At 36.3% G+C, this 12,596-nt stretch overlaps 1 protein-coding gene across 1 annotated transcript; it reads right to left on the bottom strand.

Annotated features, from left to right (window-relative positions):
• Window positions 1-3,993: 3,993 nt before the first annotated feature.
• On the bottom strand, window positions 3,994-5,900 carry LOC103317557. The gene is made up of 2 exons (XM_008215891.2): window positions 5,244-5,900; window positions 3,994-4,521 (listed from the first exon to the last, which is right to left on the bottom strand). Exons 1-2 carry the CDS (start codon window positions 5,358-5,360, stop codon window positions 4,234-4,236), a joined length of 405 nt encoding a protein of 134 aa, XP_008214113.1. The 5' UTR covers window positions 5,361-5,900; the 3' UTR covers window positions 3,994-4,233.
• Window positions 5,901-12,596: the final 6,696 nt, after the last annotated feature.

Genomic DNA, 12,596 nt, shown 5'->3' with positions numbered 1-12,596 from the left:
CGAGAACGTTAGTATGACGTCTTTTTTCAATGAGGAAATGATCAATTTGGTTCTGTGTGGCCCCGTCCGGCGATGTCCACGTTGCCTTGTGTATGTCCTTGTACTTAAAACACGTAGTTTTGATTATAAGATCTTGTACCGCCGCGAAATTTATGACCCTAATATCGTTATCATTGCTGGCTTCGTGCAGGCTTTCCTTCCCTATAGTAGGCCTAAACATTTCCTCCCTACCTATTTTAGCATTGAAATCGCCTAATACTATTCTTGTGTCGTAAGACGCGAACTGATCGATTACCTGCTCTAAAGTTTCGTAATAGGGATCCTTAGCTTCTTCTTTTTTGTCCTCCGTAGGACAGTGTACATTAATAAATACATATCTATCCATTCACCTTCGATGATGATGTACGAGAGCCTATCATTAACGGATTTCAAACTTTTAACCGAATGTATGATGCTTTTACTTACGAGAAATCCGGTGCCTAGGGATCCCCCGCTCCCGGCCCCATACAGGGTACGTGATGTTACCCGATGCCAGTACTCCGCCATCTGGCCACCGCGATTCCTGTATTGCTACCAAATCTAGATTGTACCTATCAACTTCCTTTACGAGTTCTTTAAACGCGCCTGCTCTGTATAGACTGCGAACATTCCAAGTTCCGACCCTTAAGTCCCTTTTGGTTCGGATTTGATTTTTTTGAGCCATGATAGTATGTTAAACCCGCGCGCTTCGGATCCTGTTCCAATCGCAGGTGAGTCCACCGTTCTAGAGGTGATAACACCCATACCTCTCTAGAACTAAGTATGAGAGCTTTCCGACTTTGACGAGGACAGTGTCAACTCGTCGTCAGACACACTACGGTTTCATTCTCGCATCCTAACGCCCTCCTGCAAGGCAGCACGCCTTCGCTGGCATCGTTACCGCGTAAGACCAGGTGACGAATCATTCTACACATCCCCTTTCGGGGCAGTTGTCATCGCTCCCGCATCCTCCTCGGCAGCAGGATTTTTGCCCATTTTTGTAATGTGTGATGAAAGAGATAGATTAAGAGATAAGAGATAATGTGAAGTGTTTTTTGTTGTGGTGCTTGCATAGTGTTTCTAGATGAATGCGTTCGACAGTGTGGGCTCATCGCACCCACGCCTGTTCCTATCGGCTGTCCGCGGCTGCTTATTCAATTTATTCGCAGCTAACCTCCTTCTCAGGGGCTGTTTCTCTATCCGCAACCTGAGGACGTGCTGTGTAGTGGTGATAGGCACCCACCTGTCCGATCTGGACGACAACGCCCAAGACTCGCTTAGGGTAGCGGCATTGTAACAGCCAACTAAATTTATAGGTCCAATAAATAAAATATTGTTTTAATATGTCTATATATCTGCTTGCTAATGTATGAGGCGGTTTTTGATACATAATTTAATATAAGTTTTGGATGGTGCATTGTCCAAAAGTTTGCATACCCCGCTGTTTTTTTATTATAGAATGCGAACACTGCCGTCATTTTTTTTTTCACAGAAATTCACGCATGCCCTTGTGGAAGAGAAAACAAATATTAAGAAATACTGGCAAATACTGGAAAATAATGACAAATAAATATAAAAAGTAGCAGTTGGTTTTCGGACATTTTTATTTATTATTATTTGTCATTATTTTGTACTGTTAGTCATTATTTTGTATTATTAGTCATTATTTTTCATTATTCATATGTATTAATTAAATATCGATTATTATGTACTATTATTCATCATTTTTTGGGATTATTAGTTCATATTTAAAAAAAATTTTTTATTATTTATTATTATTTGTTATTATTTTTTAATATTTATCATTATCATCAAATATCGATTATTATGCATAATTATTTGGTATTATTTGTTATTTCTCAGTCAAACCAACGAAATAATTTGATCGATCTCACTTCTCTAATGTGTCCGAAATTGTATATATAAATTGTTTATTGCTAATACAAAGATATTGGAATAAATATACATTATTTCATTTCAAGTATAAAAATGTTTATTGCTATTAAATTTTGTTAATTAATCACCGCGAGATCCTCTTATAATTGAACTTACGTACATTTTTTTTTCGAATTCAATTACAACGCATTGATTTTATAAGTCCTTAGGAGTACATACACATAACTTATCATATTCAATGGAACATTCTTGAATATGTTTAATATTTCGTATATCGCAAAGTGACTTATTATGAATTTTTAAAGGATGATAGAATATTACAATGTTTATTTCATCATCGTTATGCAGTAAGCAAATATTACTTCTTACACCCTTATTTCCGCAATACATTTCAATTATTGAATCGTTGATTTTTAATTTTTCTACGTAATTTTTTGTAGCGTATCTACGATACTCATAAATTAACTTTTGATAACTGAAGCAAGATCCAAAGAAGTTTAACTGCTGTTCGTTCTCATTGAAAATATACTCTTTGCCTACACCAATTACTACTGCTCCATCTATATTTATGAAGTTTTTAACTCCAGGTTCAAAATTTTGGTAGAATTCTAAAACTCTGGATTCAACGGTAAAATATGTCGAAAACAGAGGTATTGATTTGTAAAAAAAATATCGATTTGCAATTTGAACGGCCATATTTGTTGGACTTGTTTTCATACGTAATAATAAACGATTTTGATTTTCAAAACAAAATGCATCGTGTACATATAAAGGTCCCAGATGTTTGGCACTTTTTGGAATGTGTAATAACAAATGTACGTTATATGTCATTTGATCTTGGCCAAACAATTGTTCAAATTCGATGACAAATGTAATTAACAATCTATTAGCAAACTTGATATCCTCTTGGCTGATTGAATCTCGTAGCAATATTTCAATACCATAAACTAATTTCGACAAATGTACTAAATATTTCCTAGGAAGAATTCCTTCTAAGCATACTAGGCAGTAATAAAGCAGCCAGCTACGCCAGTCAGATACTTTCCACGAGCTACGAACAGATAAAGATCGTGGTGTTCTTGTAAGACATTTTGGTGTTTTTATAGAAAGAAGTCGTTTATTTATTACACCTAAGTCAACTGGAGATCCAACATAGTACGGTTTTTTGTAAGAACTTAAGATCATTTCTGTATACTGATTGATAACACAAAGGTAGACGCTATGCATACTATCTGGCGTCATTCCATCGGCTAAATCAAAGTATTTTAAATTTATAAGCGCTGAGATGCCTTTAACTCCATTGACTTGCGTTGTTGTTATTTCACCCGTTATTTCATCTTGTTTACAAGTAGAAATCATATCTTTCACAATGTTTGTATGAGTTCGAAGAGGATAATACGTATAATTCACAGTGTATTTACTCAAACCATTAATGCTCTCAGTTGGGTGGTAGCAAAATGTACAGCCATAATGTCCATTGAATTGTTTCATATTTAGCATACTGCACCTTGCTACCGAATCAACGCAGCACCCAAGAGCAATGAATTTAGAGTTGATTATTTGATTGTTCATTTTCCAATTGACTCCTTCAGATGATAAATCGTTAAGCTGGTTTACTAAAGGTGGTAAAAATATGTTCATTGTAGGCTTTTGTTCATTCACCCACAGTCCCGCTAAAATAATCGGATCATCACGTATGCTTGGCGGTAGTTCATTTATTTTTAAAAAAACTGTCCATACACTAACAAAGCTTGAATCACTAGCTTGACACCCATCGGTATTAAATATATAAGAAAAATTATTATTATCAAATAAAATATTATTAGGTTGTGACAGACGGTTGTAGAAATCTCCATCGAAAATATCTTCAATATTGTCTTTGTGTTTCTTCTGTCGATTACTTTTATACTTTAAGTGAGGTTGCAAAATAGGATTTTCTAATAATTCTTTCAATTGAGATTTAATATTTAGTGTTAAAAAGTATGGCATTTGTTTTGCACCTTTCACTACGAACTGACATGAAATATAAGTTATGAGAGAAGATAATTCTGAACGATTACCTAAGTAGTATTTACACTCCGAACAATAAATATGATAAGTAAACCAATCTTTCCTTTAGGGAAAAAATTTAACATTTTATATTTACTTATTTGCAGAACGTCTTTATCGAATAACTTATTGATCATAGTCATTATATCCAATAATGCTCCCCAAGTAAGAGAATGTCGAACTCCTAACAACATGCACATTAAAAGTATTACTCGTATTAGTTTTTTTAGGGAGTCTTTTGTTAAGATAGCTTATATTTTCATTCATCTTTTATGTAGATTTTATTTTGTTATGAAATTGTATCTCTTCTTCACTGTGTGACTTTTCTTGACCACCCAAAAAAGCATTAATCCATTTTTCTTCTTTATCAATATCACATTCTTCTTCTTTATCAATATCATCTATCTCCACATTGTTTACAGACTCACTTGAATTACTGTGAACCTCATCCATCTGTTCTTCTTCAAATTGTTCAATTTCACGATCTTGGAAAACATTTTCATGACAAGACTGATTATCACTGTCACTGTCGCTGTTACTTGCATTATCTACCAACATCTGTAAACATAAATATAAAAATATTATTTAATTAAAAGGTTAAGTTATTATGTCAACAAAAATCTGTAATTCAACATTCAACAATCTGTAATACAACGGGAATCAGGAAGTAAATTAAAAATTAATATTTCGTACCACAATTCAACAACAAAAAATCTAACCGCTATTTCGATTATAACAATTGTAATTTTTTACATTATTCAAACTTTTCTCGTCGTGGTTGTAATATAAAATTGAAATGTCAAATGAGAGATAATTATAACGGAGGGCAACCAATTTATAATTTTTTGTGATTTGATTTTTATCATTTCTTATAATTTAAATAGCTTATTCTTTGTCTGCTAAATTGTGGTGCAAATTTAAATTTTCAATTGACTTTCAGACCCACTGAAACTAATTATATTAATATCATTGTCAATTTAGCTATACGCAGTAATAAAATATTATATATATATATATAGTGATAGAGAATTTGAAATAAAAAAAAAATAATAATATCGCAAATTTGCAATAAAATTTTGAAAATAGCCTCAAGTGCAAATGAACTTGTGCTAGAGGAAAAACAAATTTTCGAAGAAAATGAAAGTTGTAGGTTATATACTAAGTAGGATTCAAAGTATAACTTTTAAAACTAAATAATTTTTCACGAAATATTTGTGAATTTATACCTTCAAACAAATGTATATAGTATATAATTAATATAATTTTATATTTATACTTACGTCAGTTAATATTTGTAATTTTCTTTTTTTATGATCATGTTTGGTTGATCTTGGAATGTATTTTTTAGAATCAGGATCCATCCAAATTTTATATTCTTTACCTTTTCTGTTAAACATTGTCTGAAGATTTTAATATAGTACAATATAAATAATAAAATATATTGTATCTGTCTATATGTGAATAAAACTTTGAGGTTCGATGCTTTGAAGGTTAGCATATGTATGAGCATCATATGTATACAATGCATTCGTTTTGTTGATTTGTTCCGCAAAAGTCCTGCTTGGTGGTGTTACGGTTGCGCAATTGAATCCGCGCGCCTTTTGTGGGCAATTTTTTAAACAGGCTCCTGCACTCTGTACATCATCCCGACTGGAAATAGACCTACGGCGCTAAGTAGGGCCGGACCAGGTGCCTGACAATAATTGTCTGGACCTGATCTGGCACCGGAACCGGGACGTATACGGCGTCTCACGCGGCGCGAGCACGGGCCTGATCAGATGCCTGATGTTGCATTGATATCCAACTTCAGATAAAGGACCGGATCCGGTCCTGATAAGGGTCGCCTGAAGTAATTATTATTTTGAAATTACTAATGGGAAACTCTTAAGATTTATAAAAACAATTAATAGAAGTAAATACAAATAGAATTAATTAAAAATAGCACTATGAATGATTTTTATTTAAAAAAATACAAAGTTAGTTAGTTCAAAAAAAGTAATTTAATATACGATATTCTAGGGTTAAACTGCGTCTATCCTCTGCCTCTTGCTTCTGTAGCCATACCAGTCGTAGCAGTTATTGATGACAGCTCCAATTGTGATCAGGAGCATCGAATCGTCGATCACTTTTTTTTATCAAAAGCTTGCATTAGCGATTCTATTAATTAATAATATAAAATGTTAAGAAAATAATGTAAAGAGTTAAAAAATAATAATTTAAAAAGATCTCTTGACAGAAATGTTTTAAAAATGCTGATAATGATTTTCATTAAATCATAACTTGTGTTAGTCGTACAAAGAAGATGTTGTTGCTAAAAAACAAAATGAAATATACATTAATAAGTTTTAATTTTATGAATCAACTTGAAAGGTTTTAAAGAATGTTAAACATTTATTAATATACTTACTAAATCATCGAACATTTGACCTTCTAGATCACTGTCGAAGTTGTCAAAGTTTTCCATGGATGACATAGGAAAATGGTGTGCATCGTAACTTTCACAAAAAGTTTGAAATGCCACTAATCTTTCATTTTTTGTCATTTGTCTTGATTCCATTATAAAAGTCTTAATCTCATCTACATCCTTTTGCATAACTGTTAGTTTGACATCTAATTCATTAATTTTTGTTGAAAAAGTAGTCTTCATAGCTAAAAGTAAGCATATTAAATAATTAGTCTGGTTGAAATAAAAACTATTATAGTACAGCAAACTGACTTATACGTATAGATCTTACCTGATAGTTGCTCCTTTATATTTTTACTAAAAGATTTCAAGAACCCTGCAAAAGAATGAGTATTTTAAATTGAAATTTATATACGAGTAGTTCAAGTTTCATGGTTTAAATTAATCATTGGTACTCTGTACATACCAGCTAATGGATCAGCTTGATCCTCGAGTGAATTCTTTGATACTTTGGCCAAAGAACTTTTTTTAGTAGTTAAAGATGCTTGCACAGAAGCTGGAGAGTCCTGAGGGGCAGGCGTTAGTGTAGCTGGAGGTACAGTGTTCAGTAGAGCAGGTGAAGACGTTGCTCTAGTTGGAGATGGAGAGTCCAGTAGGGCAGGTACAGGTGTTGGTATGGCTGGAGGTGGAGAGCTTTCTTGTAGTGAACTGTCTTTCGTAACTGGAGAAGATTGTTCGTTTACTGCATCCAGGTGTTCATCATTCGTGACAGAAATTTCTTCGGCTAACAGTGAGCCTTGCAGAGTAGGTATTTGTTCTTCATTGGGTTCGAGTAACTGGTCTGTTTCCAAAGTGTCTTTATTGAGTTACAAATCCGGTATATCGATACCTAAAAGAATAATGTTTTAAATTATTAGTAGAGTATAATATGCTTATGATGCATAATAAGATACATATCTATCTATTACCATCTAATAATGGTACATCTACCAAACTTTGTTGTCCGTCTATAATCCTCTTGTGTTCTAACATTTCACTTGGACGTTTGCCAATAACATTTGGTTTCTTGGTACTTATGTTACTTTCTGCCTCGTTAAAAGTATCTGAAAACAATGATTTATAGTGATATAAGAATCAGAGTAAAAACTTTAAAGTAAATCATACTCACCAGCTTGGTAAATAATTAGACCACTTTCTTAAGTCTGTTGCTAAATCTGATTCATTTGTAGCTCCACACGTGTCATTAAATTCACTAACACTTTCACTGTCACTGCTATCAAGTTCACTCAAATCAGAATCATCAGAAGAAAATCGATCACTGATGTTTGATGATTTACACTCTTTAGCAAAGTTATCTAGGTATAATCCAGTTGATTCTCGATGCTGGTTGTTGAAATCTTCAACGTTTTCTAATGAATTGGGAGGCAATTCAAGTGGTAGCTGCTTAGTCGATTCAACATCCATGGATGAAACAGGAGTAAAATCATTATTATCACTACACATTTTTTCAGAAAAATTTTTCACTGCATTTTCACTTTTTAGTTTTTTCTGTCTATGATAATAGTTCCGCGACCTTAATCTACTGTTTCGACATATTTGTGCTGCCTTGTACATTTTATTTTTATAATAAAACTATAGAATCATTTATTAAAACTGGAGTAAAAAATTTGTATATATGAGCCCAGACCTGCGAACGGATAACCATGTTTATCTCTGCGGAGTTATGTAGTATTCTAAATACTATGTAAATTTATCTGGTTTAAATAAATAAATAAATAAATAGGTTATAAACACGGAAACGTTGTCATACTACCAGATGACACAATATGCTGAAACGGTCACTGCTTTTCTCGGTCCGGTGCAAATATTTGATTTATATTATTATTGAAAAGCTGTGAACTTTTACTGCCCTGTGTCGTAATTCTGACGACATGTCAAAGAAGAGAAAGAAAGAATGTAATTAATGATTTTAGTATAGGTCAGGTCCGGGATACCAGGTAGTGGAGTGATATTTCAATAATCATAAACTTTTGTTTTGCATAGAAATAAAGTCTATTATAAAATTAATTAACAAAAGAATAATGCTTAAATCTGCAACTTTTCTTATTGATATACATTATTTACAGTTTTGTCAAGTTTACGATGTGTTTTGAAAATATAATAATTATTGTAAGTTTTTAAACGGATATACACAAATTGTTGCTGTTACAATGCCGCTACCCTAAGCGGGTCTTGGGCGTTGTCGTCCAGATCGGACGGGTGGGTGCCTATCACCACTACACAGCGCGTCCTTAGGTTGCGGATAGAGGAACAGCCCCTGAGAAAGAGGTTAGCTGCGAATAAATTGAATAAGCAGCCGCGGACAGCCGATAGGAACAGGCGTGGGTGTGATGAGCCCACACTGTCGAACGCATTCATCTAGAAACACTACGCAAGCACCACAACAACAAAAACACTTCACATTATCTCTTATCTCTCAATCTATCTCTTTCATCACACATTACAAAAATGGGCCAAAATCCTGCTGCCGAGGAGGATGCGGGAGCGATGACAACTGCCCCGAAAGGGGATGTGTAGAATGATTCGTCACCTGGTCTTACGCGGTAACGATGCCAGCGAAGGCGCGTTGCCTTGCAGGGGGGCGTTAGGATGCGAGAATGAAACCGTAGTGTGTCTGACGACGAATTGACACTGTCCTCGTCAAAGTCGGAAAGCTCTCATACTTAGTTCTAGAGAGGTATGGGGGTTATCACCTCTAGAACGGTGGACTCACCTGCGATCGGAACAGGATCCGAAGCGCGCGGGTTTAACATAACATCATGGCTCAAAAAAATCAAATCCGAACCAAAAGGGACTTAAGGGTCGGAACTTGGAATGTTCGCAGTCTATACAGAGCAGGTGCGTTTAAAGAACTCGTAAAGGAAGCTGATAGGTACTATCTGGATTTGGTAGCAATACAGGAATCGCGGTGGCCAGATGGCGGAGTACTAGCATCGGGTAACTTCACGTACCTGTATGGGGCCGGGAGTGGGGGATCTCTAGGCACCGGATTTCTCGTAAGCAAAAGCATCATACATTCGGTTAAAAGTTTCAAATCCGTCAATGATAGGCTCTCGTACATCATTATCGAAGGTGAATGGTATAGATATGTATTTATTAATGTACACTGTCCTACGGAGGACAAAGAAGAAGAAGCTAAGGATCTCTATTACGAAACTTTAGAGCAGGTAATCGACCAGTTCGCGTCTTACGACACAAGAATAGTATTAGGCGATTTCAATGCTAAAATAGGTAGGGAGGAAATGTTTAGGCCTACTATAGGTAAGGAAAGCCTGCACGAAGCCAGCAATGATAACGGTATTAGGGTCATAAATTTCGCGGCGGCAAAAGATCTTATAATCAAAACTACGTGTTTTAAGCACAAGAACATACACAAGGCAACGTGGACATCGCCGGACGGGGCCACACAGAACCAAATTGATCATTTCCTCATTGAAAAAAGACGTCATACTAATGTTCTTGACGTAAGGGCTTACAGAGGGGCAGATAGCGACTCGGACCACTTCCTAGTAGTAGCCAAATTAAGAGCTAGACTAGTAGCGAATCAAAATAGTAAGCGAGCAAACAAGGTAGAAAGCTTCGATATTGAGAAACTACGAGATAGAACAGAGCGAATTAGGTACCAGATAGAAATTAATAACAGGTTTCAGGCACTTGAAGCAAACACATCGCCGGAGGGGAATGACGAACCGAATAGCTTATGGGGGTCATCGAAAAAACGATAAAAGAGGCCGCGAACAAAGTACTGGGTAAAAAGAAAAAGCCAAAGAGCAAACCATGGTTTGACGAAGAGTGCGAACTCTGGTTTGAAAGGCGCAAAAAGGCTAAATTAGATAGCTTACAAAATAGAAGCGATAGGACCGTAGAAGAGTATTCTAACGTAAGGAAACGGACGAGTGCGATCTACAGAAATAAGAAGCGGGAGTATCAAAAGAATCTTATTAGGAGAATAGAAACTAACAGTAAGGAAAATAACCCCCGCGAAATGTACAGAGGGATTAACGCCATCAGAAAGGGTTTTAGGAGTAGAGCGCAATTGATGAAGGACGAAAACGGGGACCTCGTAACAAATGACAACGAATTACTGTCGCTGTGGAAAAATTATTTCAATAAATTATTAAACGTGCACGAAAATAGCGAAGAATTAGGGGACGAAATTCACACTGCTAAACCCCACGTGGAGGAACCGAGCTACCAAGAAGTAGAGGCCGCGATTAAAAAACTAAAAAACAACAAAGCCGCGGGAAATGACTCTATACCAGCTGAGTTACTCAAATATGGGGGCGTCGAGCTCACTTTCAAAATCTATAAACTAGTATGTGCCATCTGGAAAAATGAAACAATATCCGAAAATTGGAAGGAATCTATCATTATACCGATTTTTAAAAAGGGGGATAAGACAGACTGCAATAACTATAGGGGTATTTCACTTTTAGCAACGTGCTACAAAGTTCTGTCAAACGTAATACAAGCTAGACTCACTCCATTCGCGGAAGATATAGTAGGAGATTATCAGTGCGGATTTCGGCGCAACAGATCGACGAGCGATCAAATGTTTACCATAAGACAGTTGTTAGAGAAAAAGTGGGAATTTTGCGAAACCATACACCAACTATTTATAGATTTTAAAAAAGCGTACGACTCTATTAAGCGAAGCAAAATGTATCAAATTCTAGTACTTCTCGGTGTACCGAAAAAACTCGTGAGATTAATTCAAATATGTCTGAACGGAAGCACGGGAAAGGTCCGAGTAGGCGGTAATGTATCAGAACCCTTCATGATACGCGATGGTTTAAAACAAGGGGATGGACTCTCTACGGTGCTGTTCAACTTAACGTTAGAATATGCCGTTAGAAAAATGCAGGTTGGCCAGATGGGCGCAACGCTTAATGGAACAACGCAGATACTAGGCTACGCAGATGATTTGGATATACTGGGGGATTGTAGGGAAACGGTAGCAAGAAACGCGGAAATCCTCATAAAAGCGATGGAGTATACAGGGTTAGAAGTGAGTGAATCAAAAACAAAGTACATGATTGTGGATAAGCTAGGGATCTGCAGAGGGGAGGAAGATCTCAGAGTTGGGAATTTTACTTTTGAAAAGGTTAGCGAATTCAGGTATCTGGGTACGACCATAAATGATAGAAACGAGATTAATGTCGAAATAAATAAGAGACTCCATTCGGGTAATGCTTGCTTCTACGCCGTGAGTAATTTACTTAAGTCGAGGCTGTTGTCTAAAAACGTTAAAATAAGAATATACAGGACAATAATACTGCCGGTGGTTCTGTACGGGTGCGAAACGTGGGCCCTCACTAAGCAGGCGGACAACCGTTTTAGGGTCTTTGAAAATAAAGTCTTGCGAAAAATATATGGGCCGCAGAAAGATGAGGAAACCGGGGAATGGAGGAAACTACACAATGATGAGCTACACAATCTGTACGCGTCACCAAATATTAACAGAATAATAAAATCGCGCAGATTGGGATGGGCAGGGCACGTAGCGAGAATGGGAGACGACCGTACGGCAGCGCGTGTCATGAAGGGCAGGCCGATGGTAACGCGACCTCTAGGTAGACCTAGACGTAGATGGGAGGACAACGTAAAAGCGGATCTAGTAGAAATAGGACGGGTGGGTGTCGATCGGAGAGGTGCATCTTGGGTGGGGTTGACACAAGATAGGGCAGCGTGGAAGGCTTGCGTAGATGAGGCGATGAACTTTCGAGTTCCAAATGCCATGTAAAAAAAAAAAAAAAAAAAAAAAATACACAAATTGTTGTATCTTATTAAATTTATACTCTATACTGAAACTCTATTCATTAGAGTTTTAAAATAAAGTGCTGATAATGCTACAAATATATTTTATAAGTATTAAATTTTATAAATATTGCAAGTGTGTATTCTACGCCTAAATTGCAATAGAGTGTTTACTAGCGAGCATAAATTGCTACTATACTAGTTTGTGTATGTGTGTTCATGATTCTACGCTTAAATTGTAGAGTGTGTAGTAACTAGAGCGCTGAAGATGCGACATCTAGTAGCTAGCCCTAGGCCGCGCATGGCCTTTTATAGGGAGCTAAGCGAGCGCGGATTGAGCCGCCGAAAAGATCTATACATTCACGCATCATGTGCGCGCGACTCGCCGTCGCTACGTCATCGCTCCCTTACT

The sequence above is a fragment of the Nasonia vitripennis genome, chromosome 4, assembly GCF_009193385.2.
Source record: "Nasonia vitripennis strain AsymCx chromosome 4, Nvit_psr_1.1, whole genome shotgun sequence".
Taxonomy (NCBI): Eukaryota; Metazoa; Arthropoda; class Insecta; order Hymenoptera; family Pteromalidae; genus Nasonia; species Nasonia vitripennis.
This window is presented reverse-complemented; position numbering and strand designations above follow the sequence as displayed.